The sequence below is a fragment of the Tachyglossus aculeatus genome, chromosome 3 (genome assembly GCF_015852505.1).
Source record: "Tachyglossus aculeatus isolate mTacAcu1 chromosome 3, mTacAcu1.pri, whole genome shotgun sequence".
NCBI lineage: Eukaryota > Metazoa > Chordata > Mammalia > Monotremata > Tachyglossidae > Tachyglossus > Tachyglossus aculeatus.
In genome coordinates, this window is record NC_052068.1 from 13,827,887 (window position 1) to 13,851,879 (window position 23,993).

Consider the following 23,993-nt stretch of genomic DNA (forward strand, 5'->3'; position numbering starts at 1 on the left):
TGTGCAGAGCGCTTGGGAGGTACAAGTTGGCAATGGCATTTGTTCATAATAACGACGGCATTTCTTGCGCGCTGACTCTGCGCCAAGCACTGTTCGAAGAGCTGTTAAGCGCTTACAATGCTCTGCACATAGTAAGCGCTTAACAAATGCCGTTATTATTATTAATACCGTAATAATAATAATTATTATGATTATTTGGCCGGCTGCAGCGGCAAGAGCCCTGCGTTTTCTCCTCCTTGGGCCGCTTGCAGGCGTTTTAATAGAGGAGGAAGGATGGAAAGCGTGCCAGGAGCAATCAATCCTGGGCAGCCCCCTCCCCCTGGCCTGCCCTGCTCAGCATCCCCGCCCCCTTTCCTCCCTCCCTCCCTCTCCCAGACCCTCTAAAGAGGCAGGAGGGAAGGCGCTTTGCTGCCCAGTCGCTCCCCTTTCCCTGCTACTGTCAGCACGATTGGACGCCCCCAACTGCGCCCACCACCATGGATTTGAAAGGCCTGGCACTGCTGACCCTCTTGCTGGTCACCCTGTCCCTCTCCGAGGGTAAGTGGGGCGCAGAGACCCTGCTCCGGTCGCGGGTAAAGGGGCGGTTGGGAGAGGTGAGAGGGTCCAGGGGCCTAGAGGAGCTGGGCAGCGGGCTGCAGCAATTAGAACAGTGCTTTGCATATAGTAAGCGCTTAATAAATTACATTATCATTGTTATTACTGTCGCCCCCTTGGAGCTCCGGGGCGAGGCCTTACTCTAGGATCTCCCAGAATAATAATAATAAATAATGATGGTGTTTGTTAAGCGCTTACTAGGTGCCAAGCACTGCTCTAAGCACTGGGGTAGAAAAGCAGCGTGGTTTAGTGGGATGAGCTCTTTTAGACTGTGAGCCCACTGTTGGGTAGGGGCTGTCTCTATACGTTGCCAACTTGTACTTCCCAAGCGCTTAGTACAGTGCTCTGCACACAGTAAGCGCTCAATAAATACGATTGATGATGATGATGAGCTCGGGCTTGGGAGACAGGGCGTGGGTTCTAATCCCGGCTCTGCCACTGTCAGCTGTGTGACCGAGGGCGAGCCACTTTCATTCAGTCAGTCAATCAGTCGTATTTATTGAGCGCTTACTGTGTGCAGAGCACTGTAGTAAGCGCTTGGGAAGTTTATTGAGCGCTTACTGTGTGCAGAGCACTGTACGAAGCTCTTCGCTTCTCTCTGCCTCAGTTCCCTCATCTGTAAAAATAGGGATGAAGACTGTGAGCCCCACCTGGGACGAACTGATTACCTTGTCTCTACCCCAGGGCTTAGAACAGTGCTTGGCACATACTAAGCGCTTAACAAATCAATCAATCGTATTTATTGAGCGCTTACTGTGTGCAGAGCACTGTACTAAGCGCTTGGGAAGTACAAGTTGGCAACATATAGAGACAGTCCCTACCCAATTATTATCATTATCATACAAGGTCATCAGACTGTTCCACGTGGGGCTCAGAGTCTCAATCCCCATTTTCCAGATGAGGGAACTGAGGCCCAGAGAAGTGAAGGGACTCGCCCAAGGTCACACAGCAGACAAGTGGCGGAACCGGGCGGGATTAGAACCCATGACCTTCCGACTATCAGGCCCGGGCTCTAGCCACTACGTCTTGCAGCTTCTGCACTGTAATAAGAACGCCAACCTTTGTTAATCGCTTAATATGCTCCGAGCACTGTGCTAAACTCTGGGTGCTTCGTTGTTTTACTTTTCCGAGCGCTTAGTACAGGGCGTTGCACCCAGCAGGAGCTCAGTCGATGCGGCTGTTACTCCAACCGGGATTTAATTGGGGAAGTTTTGGTTTTTTCCTGCTCCCATTTTTTTTTTTTTCCCGTTGGCTTCTTCCCGCTCCACTAAACTTTCTCCTTTCCTCTTTATCTCCCCAATCCCCTCCGGTCAGGTCGTTAGGAATCTCAAAGAGAAGGGATTCCCCGCCTTGGGATTTTAAACTCCCGATGGAGAAAATCCTCAGCCCAAATGGGCCAATCCAGAGAGGCTAGGGATTGTCTCTCTTTATTGCTGTATTGGACTTTCCAAGCGCTTAGACCAGTGCTCTGCACACCGTAAACTCCCAATAAATCCTCTTGAATGGGTGGATGAAAGAATGATTCTTGGGGAATTCAGAGGAGTCTCTGGGACGCATTTCATTCCTGCAAGATTTGTTTTTTTCCCCCCAAAACCAAAAGCTGAAATAGACTCAGCTGTAATGAAAACGAGAAACCTTCCCCCGAACGGATGGCAGCAGATTTTTCAGTTTTCTAACCTTCCCCCTCCCCGTAGATTGGGAGCTCTTTGTGAGCAGGAGTGTGTCTGTTTTGTTGTTACATTGCACTCCCCCAAGCGCTTAGTCCAGTGCTTTGTACACGGTAAGCGCTCAGTAAATACGATTGAGGTGGTTTGGCTGCCGCCCCGCCTGGATCCCCACCGCTGGGTTCCAATCCTGGCTCGGCCACTTGTCTGCTGTGTGACCTTGGACGAGTCACTTCACATCTCTGGGCCTCAGCTCCCTCATCCGGAAAATTCGGAGCGGGACTGTGACTGTGAGCCCACTGTTGGGTAGGGGCCGTCTCTATATGTTGCCAACTTGTACTTCCCAAGCGCTTAGTACAGTGCTCAGCACACAGTAAGCACTCAATAAATACGATTGATTTATCCCCCTCCCCCTCGTCCCCCTCTCCATCCCCCCATCTTACCTCCTTCCCTTCCCCACAGCACCTGTATATATGTATATATGGTTGTACATATTTATTACTCTATTTATTTATTTATTTTACTTGTACATTTCTATCCTATTTATTTTATTTTGTTGGTATGTTTGGTTCTGTTCTCTGTCTCCCCCTTTTAGACTGTGAGCCTGTGAGCCCACTGTTGGGTAGGGACTGTCTCTATGTGTTGCCAATTTGTACTTCCCAAGCGCTTAGTACAGTGCTCTGCACATAGTAAGCGCTCAATAAATACGATTGATTGATTGTGAGCCCCAAGTGGGGCAGGGATTGGGGCCAACCCCATCTGTCTGTATCCACCCCAGAGCTTATTACAGTGGCACAGAGGAAGCGTTTAACAAATGCCATAATTATTATTATTATTATAAGGGTGGGAGGGAGAGAGGGGGGGTGAATAGCCCGGCCTGGATGCCTTCGATGCCCCCACGGGGGAATCTTAGGTGGGTCATTTCCTGGACTAGTATGGAAGGACTCTCCCCTTGGCCAGGGAAGCCTGCTGGAAATTACTGCCACATGCAAACTGGCGGAGGTTCGGTGATTTATAGCCCGTGGGTCTTTTTACAGGGTCTCACAGGGTCTTTTTAAACTTTTCGGCGGCTGCTCCAATGAAACCCTGGCCAGGGAAGTGGGCACTTTTGAGGCGGAGCAACGCCCAATCTTCCACGAGGGAGAAAAAATCACTCACTCTTCCTCATGCATTCATTCAGTGACATTTAATGAGCTAGTATTGAGTGCAGAGCAATGCATTAAGCTCTTGGAAGAGGACAATACAGTAATTAATAGTGACATTCCTTGCACACCACGGGCGAACAGTCTAGCCCGTTTTTTGGGTAGGGACCATCTCTATATGTTGCCGATTTGTACTTCCCAAGAGCTTAGTACAGTGCTCTGCACACAGTAAGCGCTCAATTATAATAATAGTGGTGGCATTTGTTCAGCGCTTACTATGTGCAAAGCACTGTTCTAAAGGCTGGGGAGTATACAAGATGATCAGGGTGTCCCATGTGGGGCTCACAGTCTTAATCCCCATTTTACAGATGAGGTAACTGAGGCACAGAGAAGTTAAGTGCCTTGCCCAAAGTCACACAGCTGCAATAAATACGATTGCATGAATAGAGTCGGGGAGACGGACGTCAATACAAATAAATAAAATCACAGATCCTCAAAAGCAGAGGATCTCCCCGGGCCTGCAGCTTGCAATCGACCTACAGCCCAGGTCCGGCTTAAGTCCCTTCAAGGAATGATTTTCCCCGGACTGTTGGTTTCCTCCCGTTTGCATCCAGTGTCCTGGGAACCTGCAAAATTCCGGGGTGCAAAGGGAACGGGAAAGACGGTGATCTGGCTCCAGGTCTTGAGTTCCCATCTTCTATTCCGCTCTTGCAGGCCGGGCAGAGATGGGGGGGCCTCCCCTTAACTCTTCCCCAACTTTCCATCTCTTTCCGCCCTTCAAAAACACCCCTGCAGTTCAAACCCCCTTTGTAATGCAGGGAAGCAGGAGGTTGAATGGGCGTCCCTTTAAACTTCATTCTCCAAGATTTTGGAAGGACAGAAACCGGGAGAGATTTGTCGTCTTCTAGTAATCATTCATTCAGTCGTATTTATTGAGCGCTTACTGGGTTCAGAGCACTGTACTAAGCGCTTGGGAAGTACAAGTTGGCAACATATAGGGACGGTCCCTACCCAACAGCGGGCTCACAGTCTAGAAAGGGGAGGCAGGCAACAAAACAAAACATATTAACAAAATAAAACAAATGGAATCGTAAATATGTACAAGTAAAATAGAGTAATAAGTCTGTACAAACATATCTACAGGTGCTGTGGGGAGGGGAAGGAGGTGGGACAGGGAAGGGGAGAGGAATTAGGGGGCTCAGTCTGGGAAGGCCTCCTGGAGGAGGTGAGCTCTCAATAGGGCTTTGAAGGGAGGAAGAGAGCTAGCTTGGCAGATGTGCGGAAGGAGGGCATTCCAGGTTTAATGATTAAAGTGCTTACTACGTGCCATGCACTGTTCTAAGTGCTGGGGTAGATACAAGGTCATCAGGTTGTCCCACGTGGGGCTCACAGTCTTACTCCCCATTTTACAGATGAGGTAACTGAGGCACGGAGAAGCAAAGCAGCTTGCCCAAGGCCACCGAGCAGACAAGTGGTGGAGTTGGGATTAGAATCCATGACCTTCTGATTCCCAGCCCCATGCTCCTTCTAAAGGGTTAACTCACCTGGAAGAAAGACAGTCAATTCCCCTTCATTCTTCCGATCTCCCCAGCTCCCAACTATTGGCATCTGTTGATATTAAACGTGCAGGGACATTGAAAGAGTGTGATTTTTAATTTTAAGTGGAAGAAATGTTTCTGAATGTGCTCACATAAAAATGCCCTAAAGCAGCCCTTGCACTTGGATTTGAGCCCTCTTTTCACCCCACCTTCAGCACTTATGTCTCTGTCCTTAATTTATTCTATCTGTCCCTCCTTATAGACTGTTAAGATCCTTGTCGGGGAATTCGTCTTCCAACTCTGTTATTTTATACTCTCTTGAGAGCTTAGTAGAGTGCTCTTTATATAGTAAATGCTCAATAAATTAGACTGACTGATAGCATCCTTTAAGACTGTTGGAAATTCTCTTCTCTGTACTATGCCAATCTCCTTCAAACTCTGCCAATCTCCTCCTCTTGGGTTACTCAGAGGGCTCAGGAATACAAATTCTGGGGTTTGGAGAACTTCAGATAAAAGTCTGATGAAGAGGCTGGCTTGGGGAAGGAAAGCATTAGAGTTTAGATGCTCATGTTGTCTTTTCTTTCTTATGCTTTAGCTCATTGTGGGCAGGGAATGTGTCTTGTTATATTATTGTGTTATACTCTCCCAAGCGCTTAGTATAGTGTGAGGCACACTGTAAGCCCTCGATAAATACGACTGACTGATTGAATTTTCCTGGTCTGGGGATACTCGTTGAATTGAGCAATTTGTTCCAAATGCTGCCGAACTGGGGTTCCCACCTCTCCTGTCTTCCCTTGGAGGGCAGTCTTATATTGTGAAACAAGTTTCCTTTTTCTCTAAGCCACAAGAGTCTTGTCAGTCAGCTTGAACCAACGGCCTTTTCTTTAATTCCTTTTGGTCCTGCGTCCCACTGACTCCGTCTAGCTGTGCAAGCACCCTTCTGGTGCACAGTATCATTTACAGTATCCCATAGTTTTTGAGGCTCAGCAGTACCAGGTGGGTATGTTTGAAATGCTTCACGGTACCAGTCCTCTGAGCTCAAACCATTAGAACAAGCCAAACGCCGATTCAGCCACCAAAGGTGGGGAGGGAGGAAAGTGGAGCAGAAACTAACCTTAGTGCCTCCCTCAATTCTTTGTCGGAAGGATATGTGCCTCCTGATGCCCCCAGCAAGAGGGACCCAGGGCAGAGACTGGCCTGGCACTGACCTGATTGGGGCTCAGGACCCTTCTCCTTTTTTGACTCAGGCCACAGAGGAGGGAGAGACTCCTGTTCTTGGGGATTGACTTGAAAATCAGCCATGTTGGGCATGGGCGTACAGACCAGGGTTCTCAGAGCTGTGCTAAGTGCCTGAGAGATACCACAGAAGCAAACACATTTGATGGCAAAAAGGTCTGAACTTCAGCCAAGCATTTGCCTCGTCTTACCTAACTTTACCTCCCCACCCTCCTTTATCCTCTGTTGCCTCCGTTCCCTCATCTGTAATTTGGGGATGAAGACTGTGAACCCTATGTGGGACAGGGACTGTGTCCAACCCAATTACCTTGTATCTACCCCAGTGATTAGTACAGTTCCTGGCACATAGTAAGTGCTTAACAAATACTACAATCATCACTATTATGATTATCATTATCAAGTATGGCCACTTTGTCTTTTCATTCAATCGTATTTATTGAGTGCTCACTGTGTGCAGAGCACTATACTAAGTCTTTTAAGGTTTTCACTTCCTTTAGAAAGTTTGTGCTTCCTTTTGGGCTCCTCAAAGTCTTCCTCTGCCCCTCTCCCCCTGCTCCCGGATCAGTGCTGCCTGATTCATCTCTAATTGGAGCATGGCTGTGTGCTGTGCATGGTGTGGAGGAAACTGCCAAGGATCCACAGGCCCCAGACAGCTGCAGGGCAGAGATCACCTCCTCTCCCTGCACCGAGTTGGCATTGGCATTACCCAGGCCGGGCAGCTGGGGCCCAGGACACCTTGGATTTCCTGGAGTTGATGCTTAAATGCCCCAGGCTGTGAAGTTGAAAAGCACTGGCCCTTTGGCTTCTTGGGTGGGCGGCCCCTTGGGTGAAGTATAGTGAAGTGGTCTCCGTCTTGTCAGGGCTAGTGAAGGGGCTGGATTGGAGACCTTATTTCTCTTGGAGTGTGTGTATGGCGGGAGGAGGGTTTGGCTAGTGGGGAATAGGGAGCAGAGTTGCCTGAACCCAGAGTCTGGTTTTAATCAATCGATGGTATTTTTTGAGACCTTACTATGTGCAAAGCACTGTACTCTTTGCTTGGGAGAGTACAGTGTGAGTTGGAGGGGGTGATGAGGAAGGGTGGGGTCCCTGGGGTCCCAGGAACATGTTCTATCATACATCATGGGGTTTGGAGAACTTCAGATAAAAGTCTGATAAAGAGGCTGGCTGGGGAAGGAAAGCACCAGAGTTTAGATGCTCATATTGTCTTTTCTTTCTTACGTTTTAGCTCATTGTGCACATGAAACGTGTCGTTATATTATTGTGTTACACTCTCTCTATCATGTTCTAATCCCAGCTGTGCCACTTGTCAGTTGTGTGACTTTAGGCAAGTGACTTCACTTCTCTGGGCCTCAGTTAGCTGGAAAATGGGGATTAAGACTGTGGGCCCCACGGGGGACAACCTGATCACCTTGTATCTATCCCAATGCTTAGAACAGTGCTTGGCATGTAGTAAACAACAGATATCATAATTATTATTACTGCTACAGTACAACTAAGGGGATAAACAGGCTCTCTGCCCACAAGTTTTATCAGGTAGAGGAAGAGTTTGGATGAGAGGGCAAACAGTTGCCTTTGGGACTGCAGAAGAAGTGGAGCGTTGTTACCAGTCATTTGGTAAAGTCACTGAGGAGTGCTTAGAACAGTGCCCAGCGCTTAGAACAGTGCTTTGCACATAGTAAGCGCTTAATAAATGCCATCATTATTAGCTGATGACTGACCCAAGCAGTGGGCTTGTTCTGCATCAGGTAGAGGAAGCAATGAATTTAAAAGCAAAGACCTGAATTAGATTTTGTTTCTAGCCCACCATTTGATGTGGAAAAGCCACTAAATCCCGTTCCCCTACTGATCTAAACAAATGTTCTTTCCCAGACTTCTGTACTTTTTGAAAGCTGTTCAGAGACAAAAGAACTCTTCTGCAGGTAGAATAGGCATAGGCAATGCAAAATATGGCTTAGTGAGCCCAGTTCCTGCACTATCAGGGTTGTATTGTACTTTCCCAAATGCTTAGTACAGTGCTCAGCACACAGTAAGCACTTAGTACGATTGAATGAATGATTAATGTCCTCAGGTGGCAGGAATAGGTTTTGACTAGGGCGTTCTTTGCTGTATGGCAGCACTTTGTTCTCATTAAAAGAGAATTTTGTTGCAATTTATTTTTTCTTTCTACTTGGTTCTTTAACATCTGCTCATTGCCTTGTAAATCTGTATCTGGAGGACAGATTTTTCTCTCTAGAGCTTGGTAGCTGAATAAACTATTCTCAGAATTGGTGTCAGTAAACTGGGCATCAGGCTTTGGGGTGGGGAATGGAAAGACACAAACTTTACAAATCCTGAAATAATGCCTGGGCAGAGTTCAAAGCTCATTCCATACATCTCCTACCTCAGTAAACATGCCTTTTCCTACCTTTAATCCCATGGATAAAATATTCCCTGTCGTCTGTTTAATCCCTGATGAAATTCATCTGGGCAATTACTAGAGAGGTGAGCATGCGGCTGTAAAAGATTCCAAAAAACCCCAGAATATTTCAGACCCGCAGGGCTTGCAATTATAGACAGTAAGTAGCAGGTTTTGCTGGGATTGCAGCATTTTCTTGCTAATTTGCGCTAATGAGTGTCAATTGTGGCATGTGGCAAATTGGCAAAGACAATAATACAATTCAGGAGGCTGAGAGCACCGATGTGGACGTGGTACGGTGCAAAACACATTGGGATCTCTTCCTGGGCTGTGGGATCCCCGAATGTTTTCAGACACTTCCCATCGGGAACTCCCAGGTAGGAAACAGTGGCTCTATTGTGGACCTGCAGGTTGCTAATGTGAATTTAAAGACTCTAGATCACTGATGAGTGGGTTAACTCTTTCCAGAACTTTCCTGCAAAACCCTGAAAACACCCGGGAGAGGCACCAGGGCACTCTGGAGAAAATCTGCTCACGTAAAACTGCAGGAAAGGAGAAATTTTTGCTTTTATTTGGAAGATTGAGGATCAATTTCGATGTTTTCTTCCTTTATCCAGTTTCTCAGCTGGCCGCGAGGCAAAATCATTTCCCAAAGAAAAACGTAGAAGATAAGTGCTCAGGATTATGGCCTTTATCTTATCTAATTACCAGCCACACATCAGCACAATTGGATGGCTCCTTATTCTAATCTCTTCTCCCTGTGTTTTAAATTCCAACTTCTGGCCCCTTCTTTTGTCCCCTTCATTTGCAAATGCTTCTTTTTTAAGACACCCAGATGGGAATTAGGAGTTGGAACACTTTGCTTTGTGCCTCATTTCTCAGCACCACGTTTTGTCTGCTGTCTTTTCCCAGAGAGTGCCCACTTTGAATTTGGCCAGAATAGATAACCCGAGGCAGTGAAAGCATAATGTGTCTTTCTTCTTATACCTTCCAGGTAAACCTATCAGCCTGAGTTACAGATGCCCCTGCCGATTCTCCGAGAGCAACGTTGCTAAAGCCAACATTAAACAACTCAAAATCCTGAACACTCCTAACTGTGCACTTCAGATTGTGTAAGTGTGGGGAGGTGGGGTGACTGCCGACTAAGCAGTCAGTGGTATTTATCGAGTGCTTTCTGATCAATGCAATCAGACTAAATTAAAGTAACAGCCACAGACTCCTCAAGATGTTATATTTTAGGGGTAAGTCAAAGCTGACGGTATCAAAATACAGCTAAAGTGGAAGTGACCCTTAATTCCTGAAGTAGAATGTATTTTCAGAAACATTCGCATCCTCAAATTTAGTCCAGAGCAAATTTTAACTTCCTAAATCAACCACAAATTAGGGTTTTTTTACTTTACTTTTATAGAAGATTCAACATTTTTTTGCATTGAAGTCAGTTAACATTTGATTTTCATTTGGGTGGGATGGGGAATGCACAGCCACACACAAATGAGGCAGTGTTTGGTTTTTAGGAGTGAGGAATGGGGAAAGGGAGCAAAACTGATAGTATGAATGGATGAGTGTAAGTTGAACTGGTCCCTGTAACAAATCTAGGAACATGCAATTGTGATCGTTTGCAAGTTCTGGCCCTCTGGTGATACTTCAAAAAACTGGAAGTCAGAGCTAAACTTGGGAACTGAGGAATGGGAGGAGAGGGCTCATGTTTGCTAATGTTATTTCAGAATAATGCCAAGCATTTTAGATTTGTACTATCCATGTCACCCCCTCTGCTTAAAAAAAGCAACCGGATTTTTGGTCTTTGGAGAGCTAACAATAATAATGATGGTATTTACCCTAGCTATGTGCTGTAAGCACTGTGCTAAGTGCTAGAGTAGAAAGAAGATCATGAGCTCAGACACAATCTCTGTCCCATCTGGGCCTCCTCATGCAAGAGGTAGAGAGAGCAGATATTTTATCTTCATTTATCCCCACTTTTTAGATGACTCCCTTTCCCATTAGGGGCTGTGCTGCCTTAATTTATTATTTGCAGTATATTGGGGGAAAAAAAATAGCACTGAGCTTTTTCACTCAAGACATAGAATAAAACATGATTGTGGTATCTATTTTGAGAGGCAGTTCACTAAGATTGAATTGGGAAGGACATTGCACTGAGAAAGTTTTGCAGTGAAGTGATTACACCAGTTAATTGCATTCATTATGCATTCTTGATAATTGTATCTGAGGGTTTACTGTGAGCAGAGGACTGTACTAAGTGCTTGGGAGAGTACAGTATTGCAGTTGGCAGACATGTTCCTTGAGAAAGAAGTGATCGAGTTTCACTTCCATATTAAAATCATGTGTTCTAGAAAGCAGTAATGAGTTTTGAGAAATCCCTAGACAAACAATACTTTTGTATTTGATCCCCAGCTATTCTGAGATCAGGATTGGATGGTTAATTCATTTCAGATCATATTATCTGGGCTTCCTAAAACTTTCCCCAAGATGCCAGTAGGCAGTTTGGTCAACTTTCCATCTGCCTGTTTTGAGGCTTAATCAGAAAGCATAGTCTTCCTCACTTTGGTGTGTGTGACGAGTGCTCACTGTATCCAGAGATAATCATGTGGCCACGTATGAGAATAGTGCCTTTGATGTCATTCATTCAGTCATTCAGACATATTTATTGAGGGCTTACTGTGTGCAGAGCGAGGCTCAGTGGAAAGAGCCCAGGCTTGGGAGTCAGAGGTCATGGGTTCTAATCCTGGCTCCACCACTTGTCAGCTGAGTGACTTTGGGCAAGCCACTTCACTTCTCTGGGCCTCAGGACCCTCATCTGTAAAATGGGGATTAAGACTGGGAGCCCCACGTGGGACAACCTGATTACCTTGTATCCCCCCACCCAGTGCCTAGAACAGCGCTTGGCACAAAGTAAGCACTTAACAAATACCATTATTATTTTTATTATTATTACTAAGGTCTTGGGAGAGTACATTACAACAATAAACAGTCACATTCCCTGCCGACAGCAAGCTTACAGTCTAGAATGGGAGAGACAGACATCAATACAAAGTACAATTACAAATATGTACAAAAGTATTGTGGGGCTGGGAAAGGGGAAGAGCAAAGGGAGCAAGTCAAGGTGATGCAGAAGGGAGTGGGAGATGAGTAAAGATGGGCTCAATTTGGGAAGGCTTTTTGAAGGAGATGTGCCTTCAATTAGACTTTGAAGCTGGGGATAGTCCTTTGTTGGTCTTTGTACTCAAAGAAGATACCACTAGCAGTGAAATTCCCCCCCTGGATAAATGATTGGGAAACCACACAACTACACTGTGCACAGACAGAAGTTATCTCAGTATGTTGTCATGTTTATTGTTTGCAGTTACCTGTACTGTTTTCTCTTGTGCTTCTGGTCTTTGTCACTTCACCTCAAAAAGAGCCACTTTTCTTGCTCCCTTCTTGCTATGCCTTTCCCATAGTAAGGCACACTTGTTAAATGGATATTTCTCCTGGAGGGCAGAGAGAGGAATAAAGTGCAGGAGGGTTAGAGTTTAAGTGAAATAGTCAAAATGACTCCAAAATAAAATTTGTTACTTAGTACTGGAATGGGTGCAGTAAGAATGTTCTGCATTGTCCAGTTTATTTTCTGTTCAGATTACTTGTGTCTCCATCAGGAGCTTTAGGTTCAAAGGAATTTTGGGCAAAGCTTAATGTTTCCCCAGGTTGGAGGTCAAAGCCCAGAACTTTGAACAAAATTGACCCTAGGTCTCTGCAATGATGGAATTTTGTCCCGTGTTGTGTTGTGGGGGAGTTCTTGACAAAGATTGCAAAATAATCTTCCAGGAGAATCTCATTCTAAAGTTATTGCAAAGTTGCTCCTCTTTCTTCCAACTGGATAGCAACTCAAATTTGTTACTGATAAGAGCTCTTGAAATGTTGAAGGGAAGACAAACGAAGCGGTACAGAGTCTCCCTACCAGTATAGCTTTTCTCAATTTTTGTTGCTCTTTTTTTCCTCGCTCCTTCGACAGGGCCAGATTGAAGAACAGCCGACAAGTATGTATCGACCCTAAACTAAAGTGGATTCAGGAATACCTGGAGAAAGCTTTAAACAAGTAAGCAAGAGAAACAAAAAAGGACTTTGCAGCTAAAACACCATGAAAGATTTGAAGGGTAAAGATTTGGGGAAGGCCTGACCCATAAGGACCAGGAGTTCAAATGGAGAAGGCATTGACCTGGTGAATGGGTTTTGAGTTTGCCCAATATGTACACAAGCGGTTCATGGTGCAGTTTAACGGTACTTTCTTTCCATAGATATTCATCAGTATCGGGGGCCAGATTTGACTTTGCAAATCGGATCCTTTATAACTGGGGTTTTTCTAAACCATTGCCTTTTTAAAAACCACTTTTCTCACCAGTCAGATGCTTTCTTTATTTTTATTTTTTAAAACCATGATTACTTCAAAATCTGTATTATGCAACTTTCCTGGGAGCTTTCTCCTTTCCTTCCGTGGAAGCTTGGGTGCACAGGCGGCTTATATATAATAGGGAATGGGAGACCAAATCCTCCTTTTCTCATCGGGGTGGGTTTAGATTTCATTTCTGCCCCTCCCTTGGAGAACTGTCAGTCACTAAGCATCACTAAGTCAGAGGTCAGAGATGACTGATATTTTGACAGATTTGATTTTACCCCACTGCAGTCCGGTCGACTGGTTGACATAAAGCCGTTAAGAGATGAGAGGGTACGCTAGATATTGCATCATTTCAAAGTCAACACTGTGGGAGGTTCTCCTGATTGAGATAAATATCCTCTTTGCGTTGAAGAAAATAACTTAGTCAAAGAAATGCCTTCCCCCTTGGTGGTTGTGAGCATCAGGTCAGCCTGTGCACCCAGAATCCTTCCCCCTCTAAGGACTCTCCTGTCACCATTGCAGTATCCCTAAATAGCCATGCTTAATCCTGCCTTTGCTTCTAGTTTCTGTGTGGGGCTAAGATAGAGAGGGGAAAGAGGAGGAAGATCATGCTACAAAGCTTTCAAACCTGCCAACTGCCTCCAGGGCTCCTCCCCTTCTGGGCCTTTGTGTTCCAGCCTCCCCAGGCTGCAGTTCTTACAAGTTCAGTGTGCTCCCCTTAAGGACAAAGAAACAGTGTCCTTATCTTGGGGTTATTCGATTGGCACCCCTCCTCTCCTAGAAACAAACAGGTCTTTGCAGAAACGAATGAAACCTCTGATCCAATCATATTTAAGTATTTGACTTTCTAGATTGGTTATACATGGAGCTCAAATACCTCCTCCAGATTGAACCAAACCCTGAGGTTTCTTAAATCATAGATAAAAAAAGGAATCTATCCTCTAATCCTCCAAATCACACAACCGCAACTTGGTTTTAGGTTCCAATCAGAAACGTTGGCAGGGACAAAATTTCCACGGATAAATGGTATCCACAGATGGTTCTGTTGGTGTCTGTAACTTTTCGCAAGGCTTGTTTTCGATATATTTTAGCGCACATTTTTTTTTACTTTTTGTCAGAAAACAAATGTATTTCAGAATATATTTATAGTTCATTGAACAATTCATATATTTGAATTGGAGCCATATGAATGTCAGTAGTTCAAATTGCTCTTTTATGCGAAACTACTGACAGTTTGTAAAAATATATATATAAGATATATAAATGTTAATGTAGCTTATCAATCTCAATCAGCCATATACTATATTTTTTCACTTGTACTGAACTGTATCAAATGTGACATTATATGCACTAGCAATAAAATGGCTAATTGTTTAATGGTACAAAACCCCCTACTGTATTTGGGAATTTATTTATCTGGAATAAAATTACCAAGTTTTGTAGATGGGGCTCTTGTAGATTGCTTAAGTTTCAAAACAAAACCCAACCTTCACCCAACCTAATGTTCAAATGCCTTAAACGCCTCTCCGCTCACAGGCTAGTCGAAGACCTAATCCTGTCACCAGCTTTTTGTTCCAATGATGCGAGCTTTCGGTAGGCCAGAATTTTACCCACTAATCTGCTTACCTCTCTCCTTCTACTCGGTTCTCATAACCTCCCCCCAATCCACTCCCAACCCATGTAATAATACCTTACGCCACAGTAATATTAAGCCATCCCAGAGAACAGTTCGTCTCACTGCATAAATCATTCAGCAAATGCCATTAAGTTCACATCATTTTAATTTTGCAGTTACTCGACCAGTCGCTCTTCTCCTAAATCCTGCTAACCACCTACATTGAACTCCAGAACAGTCCCAGTCATAACAAAAGGGGTTCAGGCAGACAAGAATAAACAGGAGGAAAAAGAAACGTTTTCCTCTCTGCCCTTTCCTGGTTGCCAGGGTGAACTGGGGGTGACAGCTCTATCCAACCTGAAGTGTTTGCATTTATTTGGCTCTGCTGTTAGTGCTGGAAGTCGAAGAGACCTGGGGATTTGGGGGAGAGAGCAATAAAGGGAGGGGATCAGCGTTGTGAGCTAGAAATCCTTGGGTTAGAAATTGCAGCAGCCTTCTGTTTCCTGATGCGGCTTTAGCAGGTACTTGTATTTGCAGGAAGCCACAGATTAGTACTGAACGGGTTACAAACTCCTGATGCTTCCTCCCACCCACTATTTCCGCCCCCGCTGCAGTTGATTTGCACTCATGAACCGAGCAAGGATCAATGCATTTCTCGATCTGCAGGTGCAAACCAACTGGAGTGGGGGAAACAAGCCCACTGCTAGGCAGTTTGGCACCCTGAATGAAGCCTATTCATATTTCTCTCTTTCCAAAAAATGTTTCATTTGGATGCGCTTTCAAGCGAGTTAAAACCCAGAGGCCTTTGGGCTTCAGAATGTGAAGAATGGGGTGGCTTAAAGTGCAAGGTGCTGATAAGTGTCTTGCAAACTGAGACCAAAATGTTCGTTTCACAATAATTAACAGTTCTACCAATTTTATCTAAGGGGGCGCAGAGAAGAAAAATTGGGGAAAAAAGAAAAGATAGGAAAGAAGAAGAGAGAGAAGAAGAGAAAAGGCTCTCAAAAAGTTGCTCAAAAAGCTGCTCCAAAGCCCGCTCAAAAAGTTGCTCAAAAATTCGCTCAAAAGTTCACTCCAAAGGCCGCTCAAAGAGTTGCTCAAAAAGCCGCTCGTAAGTTCGCTCCAAAAGCCGTGCATAAAGTCGCTCCAAAAGCCGCTCATAAAGCCGCTCAAAAAAAGAAACACTAGAATTTCCTTGGCACACTGAAGGAATGGATCCCCTGTATGCTCTGATATTTAACCTCCTCACTTTTGTAAACGCCTCAAAAGCTTCTCCCTTACATCGCCGTCCACTGGTAAAGATACAAACCGTCCACTTACTACTGAAGTTTTTTCACCCTCTCAGTGACTGAGGATCATTGTTTGAGCAACCTTTGGAGCTGCGATGATCCACGTGTTCATTTTCTTCTGAGACTTTTTGGAGGCCCAGTTAAGTTGCGAAGAAGGTAGTTTTTCAGAAATGGGGATGGGGAATCTGTAAGATCAAGCCAGCTGGCCAGAGGACTTTGGTTATTCTAGACCTGCCCGAGGCCTCAATCCTCTCGAAAGACTGCTGCTGAAACAGCACCCCCATTCTTAAAATTGCTCAGTTTGCGACGTCCTCTCCAAGAAATGCACCGGTGTGCATTCGTTGCATAATGTGGTGTTCCTGCCCGTCCTCAGGGTGGGCTTACTTCCATCTCACCAAGCAAGCTTCAGGGCAGCATTCCCAACTTTTTCTCCCTAGATTGGAAGGAGCCGCAGAGGAGACAGCAATCAGAAATGTGGGTCATTTAGAAATATGCTATTTATTCTTCTTCACCAAAGGAAGGAGCTGTTGGGCAAAACAGATGTTTGGGGCAGGCAACTTTGTAGGTGCAGGTGGTAATTGCAATCCACTCTCGCTCCTGAGTTTAACTTTCATGACTCTGTGCCATGACTTGGTAGTTGCCAGTGTATCCCTGCCCCGAACTTCATCAAGAAGCTTAAGTGCCTCCATTGAATTCGCAACCAGGACCTCAAACTTACTTTAAGGTTGCAGTTTCTTTATCTCTCTCTCTCTCTCTCTGATACTTGTAAATTAGCAGTAGGTTTTGTTTCTGGGAATATACTAATCATTCAGGGATGAGGCTGGATTAATGACATATCAAGCAATATTTCCCGTGGACAATTTGTTTGAAAGATGCAAGGGTTAGAAAATGGGGTCACTTGGAATGAAAACGAATTGTGGGGGGAGGGAGACTGAAGGGGGAGGGAGAGTGGGGCTTAGTGTATGGTAATTCATGTGTCCACTGACTTCAAAGGTAAATTTGTCTACTTAAGCCTCCAAACTGGGTCTTTGAAGTGTTACCTTTACTCAACCTGACTCATTTGCCTCTCCTTGAAATGGGTTGGAACTCCAGATGTGGAGTGGAGTCTACTGGGATAAAAGCCATGAATGATTTCTCAGTGATTGGTAGAAACCCCATCGGTGGGCATTATAGGGGAAAGAAAATGATTCCAGTCTAATCGGTCCTAGCCTCCAAATTAAGGAAGAAGTGATTCTTTCAATCATCTTGTCCACGCACCATTTTAATAAGATAAAATGGTGGAAGGTAGGGTCAGATCGATGTAAGTCCTCAAAATTGAAATGTATCCTTGGCCTAAAGGAATGTCAAATGAAGCATGACCAAAGAGGCACTGTTTCCCCTCTTTCCCTTTCCCCATTTTAAAATCCCCATCTTATTTACCATTTGACAGGATTCATTTTATTGTCGAAGAAAATTGTCTAAAGAACCATGTTAAAAAGCCACAAAAGAGCATTTGTTTCTAAGTTCCGTAGCATTTTGTCAAAGATAAAGTGTGGAGAAAGCTGTGCGTTGTCAGCACTTTGTGGACAGTAGATTTATGCAGTCTGAGGTGGAGGAGTTTATTCTTGGGAAAGATAACAGTCCTGGGGTCCTTTCTCCCTTACAAAACACTAGAAGTTGATTATTTGTTCACCAAATAGTGGTGAAATAGAGGGTGTGGCCCACTCAAATACTGGAAAAAATTCCTGTTTAAGTGAATGGGAAAATTCCCGTTTAGGTGAACGGGGGTGGGGGGCAGTTCTTGGCAAAGGTTCCCCTATGCGATTGTTCATTTACATGAGCAAAGCCATGTGATGTGTCCTAAGCCCAGCTCCTTGACAAACACTTTGAACTTGACAAAATGTTTTTCATTAATTCTTCAAACTGTTGAAACAATGCTTAGATGTGGCAGTGTCAATGATTAAGTTGGCTTTAGCCCATTGCATCACGGAGAATCATTTGATTCCCTGAAACAGTGAGCTAGGGCCAAAACACGTTTTTTTAAGTCTCAATGTGTAACACAAATTTGTATTTCCCCTAATGTAATTAAGGAAACCTCCCTTCTCAGTTCAGTCAGGCATTTTAGGATCTTACTGTATCAAACCCTTTGGATCTGGGAGACCAATAATCTTCTCTCCCCTGACATGTATGGGAGTAGATGATATTTAAACTCATTTTGACTAGGTTGGGTGAAAATGTCAACGTGCCCTCCAAGAAGCACCGAAGAGAATGCCTCCACAAAGGGAAATTGCAATGATTATAGTCACCTGGTCATATGCCAGCTTTCTAATTATTACTCATCTTTAGAGCACTTTATTTTGCCATATAACTTATGAGACTTTTTGTAAACTGTTATTCCCAGTTACTGTGTGTTCTGTGTTAATGGTATAGGTCCCAGATCGACATTGAGTTTGAGGCACGAAGTAGTAAAGTGATTCTCCTAGAATCCCAAGAGCAGAGCTGGGTTTTGATTTGATCCTTGAGTTTAGGGCAGATGTCTCTCATCGACTGAGGAGGTGTTTCTTCCAGCAAATATTCCTTTTTGACCTAATGTGGTAGGATCCATGATAAATATCAAGCCCTTGAACGTAATAAGAAGGGGGTGGTTTAGCAGGGGATTAGCCCGGTTTCCAGGTGGCCTTGGCTTAACGTATTCTCGAACAGATCTTCACTGGAGTCATCTTCAGTGTACAGTCTTATCAGGTAACAGAGGCATGACAGATGGAAGGAACTGGAAGCTAGTAGGACGTGGTCTAACTTCCAACCCACTAGCGACTGAAAGTGAATACCCTACAGGGCAGCACCATCTTCTTTGAATGAAATGCTTTTGGAGGTCAAAAGTTAAAAGGGGCTGAATGAATTCTTGCAACTGGGGGATTGTTAACCTGGAACACTGGGTCAAGGCCCAGAGGATGAGACATGCCAGTTGTTGATCAACAAAACTGCGATTCAGCAAAACAGTGACATCCTCATCTCTGCCCAGCCCGTCGTCAAATTCTTCCCCTTTCCGGGAAATTGCTGTGTAAGTATGAATGTTCAGGGATTCCTTTATGACCTCAGGGAGAAGGCATTTTCTCTTGAATTCTGTTGCACTGATATATTAGAGGTTATGGCCAAAGGTCAGTTTCCTGGTTGACTCTTAAGCCAAATGTGACCCAAACTCAGGCTGGTTTCCTTGTCACCGTGTTTGTACGTCTGGGCCTTCTCTGTCCTCTCTTTGCTCCTTCGCCCACCCTTCACCTCCAAGTAAGTTTCTTCCTAATCCTCTTCATCCTCTCTAGCATTGTCCATACTACTAACCCTGAACAGTTTTCACCAACGCTCCTACCGCGATGTGCCCTGGCTTGCAGTGGCTTTTCCGAAAGGAACGACATCGCAAGAGATTTTGAAGTAACGGTTGGAAGACCCAACCTCAATTTGGGCCTGCCAATCAATCAATCAACTGTCAATAGTGTTTATGGAGGGTTTCCTGGGTGCAGAGCAAGGAATTAAGCTCTTGATTGATGTTTGGACTTTGTCATAATCATGGATAATGACCCTCCTTGCTTTATTAGAGCTCTATGAGAAAGCCTGTAGTTGGAAACCGCCTTAATAGTATTTTACTCTGTTCTTCATTAACAGGAGGTTCAAGATGTAAGAGGCATCCATTATGAGTCGTCTAGAGGATTTCATACTATAAGACCAAAGAGCAGATAATGAGTTAGGGAAAGAGTGCATTTTGCTGTCACCACACAGCATAAGGCAATGCTAATCTATTTGCATTTTTCAAAGTCTTTTTTTTTTTTTTTGCACGAATTGCCTTGCTTTCACAGTATTTTTAATACAGTAAGGTTTTTTTGTTTTTTTTTTTAAATGAAGTTTGGTTTATTGAATGTCGCCAGTGACAGATATGAACTTAGACTTAAGTCCTTTATTGTTAACTATTATAGTATTATAACATTATTTTCATGTAAGCCTTAGCTTATATTGCACTCAGTTTCTGGGCACACCGAAGATTGTGAAAGGCTGAGGAGGAGAGGAGTTAAAATGTAGGAGGACACACATTATTGGATAGCATTCTAGGGCTTGAGTTGAAGAGTGCAGATGATTAAGATGGGGGAGATTTCATGGGAAGCTCAAACTAGGAGATGCAAGTAAGTGGGGTTAACCAATGATGAGGACATCTTGAATTTTCCAGTACCAGGCTTGCTGACCTTTCTCCTTAACCAAGAACTGATGGCAGAGCCCAAACCTGGGAGACTATGGTTGAACCAGGCCTGGTTTCTTTCTACCAGGTGTCAAACAGAGAGAGGTTAGCTAGTGCAGGCTTAGAACCACTACTCCATGCCATCAACTCCATCCCATCGTTTCCTCCTCCTCATTTCCTTTTTCTCACCCATCATCATCTGCATCCAAGAAAGTCCCCGTCGATTGTCCAGGAAAAAGAAGAATCTCAAGCGAGAGCACGTTTGTCTAAAGTGAGCATTGAGAAATGAGTGGAAATTACTGGCCCAAACCAGTGTCTTGCCAAGTTTGTGTGTGAACTTGTGGAGTATGTGTTCTGTGTGAAGTCTTGTCCAAATGTCCAAACATCGTTTCTGTGTTTAGAAGGACTTCTAGATTCCAGATGCAGCTTTTTATATATTCTATGGAATGCAAAGGATGGTAGTGAGTGATTTACTCCTGCATCTTGAAAGTAGCACCAAAGTGCCTCAACATCGTTAAACTACTACTGTAATTCCTGTGTTTGGGGAATGCCTTATTTTCTACACTCACTTGTGGTGCAAATGGATTTTGCCCAGTGCATCACGATTCAATTCATAGCAACAACTGCTTCTGGGGACCAGATCTGTTCAAAAACCATAAAGCAGAATTCTCATCATTTGGGCTCAGTGGAGACTTTGTCATGACAGCTTCAAAATGAAGGTCTATGGGAATGGGGAACAGAAATCTTGGGACTCAACTCCTGTCATTTGGAGCATTGGGGATACCGGGTTTGGGATCCCATCCCTTCCACATCTTGGAAAAGCAGACTCCTCAGCCCCTGACACTGCATAGCCCCCCTATTCAACTTAAATTATTCAACCCTCCCTAATAATGAAAGGTGCTTGTCATCCACATGTATCTAACCTCGCTCCATAAACCCCCTGGAGTCCCTCACTCACATCCTTTGCATCAGAAATGTTGAATAAAGAAAATGAAGCGATAATCAATGCTACTTCTTTTAGAAACAAGATCCCTATGCAGTAAAAGCTTCTTGCACTATTTGAATTATGTCCCAATTTCAGGTCTTGGCAGACTGAGAGGCTTTGGTATCATAATGCTGATACACTGAGTGGAAGGGGGTCAGTTTGGTATAACTAACTGCTGACCAAAGACAAAGCCAGGGAAACAGTCAGCAGAACACAAGGATATAGCAACCAATGACATGTTTGAACAGAGAAAGCCAAAAAGCAGTGAAACTGTGCAAACACCACATTTCCCGAAATGGTCAAGCGTCCCAGCCATGACTCTTGGCAGTTGCAAACACATCAAATCCAGCAAAAAACCCCAGTGTTTGCTTACATTATGAATTTCATTTGTGGTTATAGACTTAAAAAAAATGTTTCCAAGCCGATGTCTGAATTTTCAGATGTTTTGGTTTTATAACTAATTGATATTTTGGTTCTGTTGCAATCCTAAGAATTGACATTGCTTTTCCTCTTTGAGGGTCTTACCCTTATTATTTTGGGGGTTGTTTGTCTTGTATGACCAAGAACTGGGGCTCTCTCTCCTAATGAGCTACTCATCTCTAAAGGTGAGTTTCCAGCATAGAAGCACTTAAAAGGGCTCTTTGTCCACATACAAATAAATAAATGAATAAATACAATAAACCAAATCATAACACTCTTCAGATCCCTTAATATTAGTAGCAGGAGAATGCACCAAAGAAAGCTTTCACTCAGAAACTACCACCTTCTGGTCTTTCAGTACCTCGTCATTGATAACTCAGTGGTAAGAAAAAAAATGTGATAAATACTGTATTTTGTATTTCTTTTAAAAAAAGTTGCATCTCCCAAATAATGTGAAAATGTTTCTGAAGATGGCAGCTTTAGAGTGATGTATACTGTGTGCTTAAAAAGAATCCTTTTGATTAAGAAGCAATCTTTTTTACATCAAGCTCATGTCTTTGATAGATGTATATGCACTTATAATTTTCCTAATAAAAATCTGTATTCCAAATCCACATCCGTTTGTTTGAAATGTGTGTAATCTCTAGTTCTCCGGATTTGTCACCTTTGATTTCATATTCCCCTTCTACCTACTTCATAGAACTTAATGGATTATGGAGATTCAGGGAAGCCATCCTTGTTTGTAAACTGGTGAACTGATGATGAGAGAAGCAGAGTGGCTTAGTGGAAAGAGCCCGGGCTTGGGAGTCAGAGGCCATGGGTTCTAATCCTGACTCCGCCACTTGTCAGCTGTGTGACATTGGGCAAGTCACTTCACTTCTCTGGGCCTCGGTTACCTCCTCTGTAAAGTGGGGATTAAGGCTGTAAGCCCCATGTGGGACAACCAGATTACCTTGTATTTACCTCTGTGCTTAGAACGGTACTTGGCACATAGCGCTTAATAAGTACCATAATAATAATTATTACAATAACTTCACCATTGTATCAAGGCACATTAGACCAATAAATTTGTGAAGGGAATATGCTTGTTTTGATTAATCAATCAATCAAAAGGTTATACTGAGACACTCCATAGAAAGCACTATACTATTTGAGATATGTGATAGAATTACTTGACATAGTCCCTTCTCTACAGGAGCTTACGATTAAGCGGGGTTAAGGAGAAGCAGCATGGCTCAGTGGAAAGAGCCCGGGCTTTGGAGTCAGAGGTCATGGGTTCAAATCCTGACTCCGCTACTTGTCAGCTGTGTGACTTTGGGCAAGTCACTTCACTTCTCTGGGCCTCAGTTATCTCATCTGTAAAATGGGGATTAAGACGGTGAGCCCCATGTGGGACAACCTGATCACCTTGTAACCTCCCCAGAACTTAGAACAGTGCTTTGAACATAGTAAGCACTTAATAAATACCATTAAAAAAATTACTTGATAAAGAACAAACTTTCTCAGTCCTGTAATACATCCTCCAGTGGAAACTAAGTGGGTCAGTTAAAGCCATCCTGTTTGAAACTGGCCCTCAGACCTACTCCTAAATCAGTGAGCACTTCAGAGAGAGAGATCATTTTTCTAAAACCACCTCTAATAATAATAATGATGATATTTTTAAGCACTTACTATGTGCAAAGCACTGGGGTAGATACAAGGTCATCAGGTTGTCCCATGTGTGGCTCACAGTCAATCTCCATTTTACAGATGAGGTAACTGAGGCGCAGAGAAGTTAAGGTACTTGCCTAAAGTCGCACGGCTGGTAAGCGGGGGTTCGTTCACTCCTAACCACCTGCCTGAGAAAACCTCCACCAGTTCAGAAGACCCCCCCAGCATCCGAAGACATGGACAGACTGGAGGAAAAGTCTTACCTGCCCCTTCCCTCACTTGGCAGAAAAATTAATCCAGAAGTTTCTTCAATACTTACAAGAGCACATAGAAGCAGTGTTGCTTAGTGGATAGAGCTCGGGCCTAAGAGTCAGAAGGACCTGGGTTCTAATCCCAGGTCTGCCAGTTGTTTGCTGTGCCACCTTGGACAAGTCACTTCACTTCTCTGGCCCTCATCTGTAAAATGGAGATTAAGAATGTGAGCCCTATTTGGGACATGGACTATGTCAACCTTGCATCAACCCCAGTATATAGTACAGTGCCTGGCACATAATACTACTACTACTACTACTACTACTAATAATAATAATAATAATTTTGGTATTTGTTAAGCACTTACTATGTGCAAAGCACTGTTCTAAGTGCTGGGGTGGTTACAAGGTGATCAGGTTGTCCCACATGGGGCTCACAGTCTTAATCCCCACTTTACAGATGAGGTAACTGAGGCCCAGAGAAGTGAAGTGACTTGCCAAAAGTCACACAGCTGACAATTGGTGGAGCCAGGATTTGAACCATGACCTCTGACTCCAAAGCCCGGCAGCGTGGCTCAGTGGAAAGAGCCCGGGCTTTGGAGTCACAGGTCATGGGTTCAAAT

At 44.1% G+C, this 23,993-nt stretch overlaps 1 protein-coding gene across 2 annotated transcripts; it reads left to right on the forward strand.

Moving 5' to 3' along the window:
- Positions 1-398: 398 nt before the first annotated feature.
- Positions 399-22,079, forward strand: CXCL12 (C-X-C motif chemokine ligand 12). Of its 2 annotated transcripts, none has more exons than XM_038743505.1 (4): positions 399-537; positions 9,564-9,681; positions 12,576-12,659; positions 15,498-16,766. In XM_038743505.1, the coding sequence occupies exons 1-4, from the start codon at positions 477-479 to the stop codon at positions 15,757-15,759; spliced, it is 525 nt and encodes a 174-aa protein (XP_038599433.1). In that variant the 5' UTR covers positions 399-476; the 3' UTR covers positions 15,760-16,766. The 2 variants fall into 2 exon arrangements, with proteins under 2 accessions (XP_038599433.1, XP_038599432.1); XM_038743504.1 differs by lacking the exon at positions 15,498-16,766 and adding an exon at positions 19,500-22,079 and having other exon boundaries at positions 406-537.
- Positions 22,080-23,993: the final 1,914 nt, after the last annotated feature.

What these genes read in the sequence shown, in the direction of transcription:
- CXCL12 (XM_038743505.1), top strand. Translation starts at nt 477, where the DNA reads ATGGATTTGAAAGGCCTGGCACTGCTGACCCTCTTGCTGGTCACCCTG. An exon ending in CACCCTGTCCCTCTCCGAGG is followed by an intron (nt 538 to 9,563) that starts GTAAGTGGGGCG and finishes TATACCTTCCAG; the next exon opens with GTAAACCTATCAGCCTGAGT. An exon ending in CTGGAGAAAGCTTTAAACAA is followed by an intron (nt 12,660 to 15,497) that starts GTAAGCAAGAGA and finishes ATTTTATCTAAG; the next exon opens with GGGGCGCAGAGAAGAAAAAT.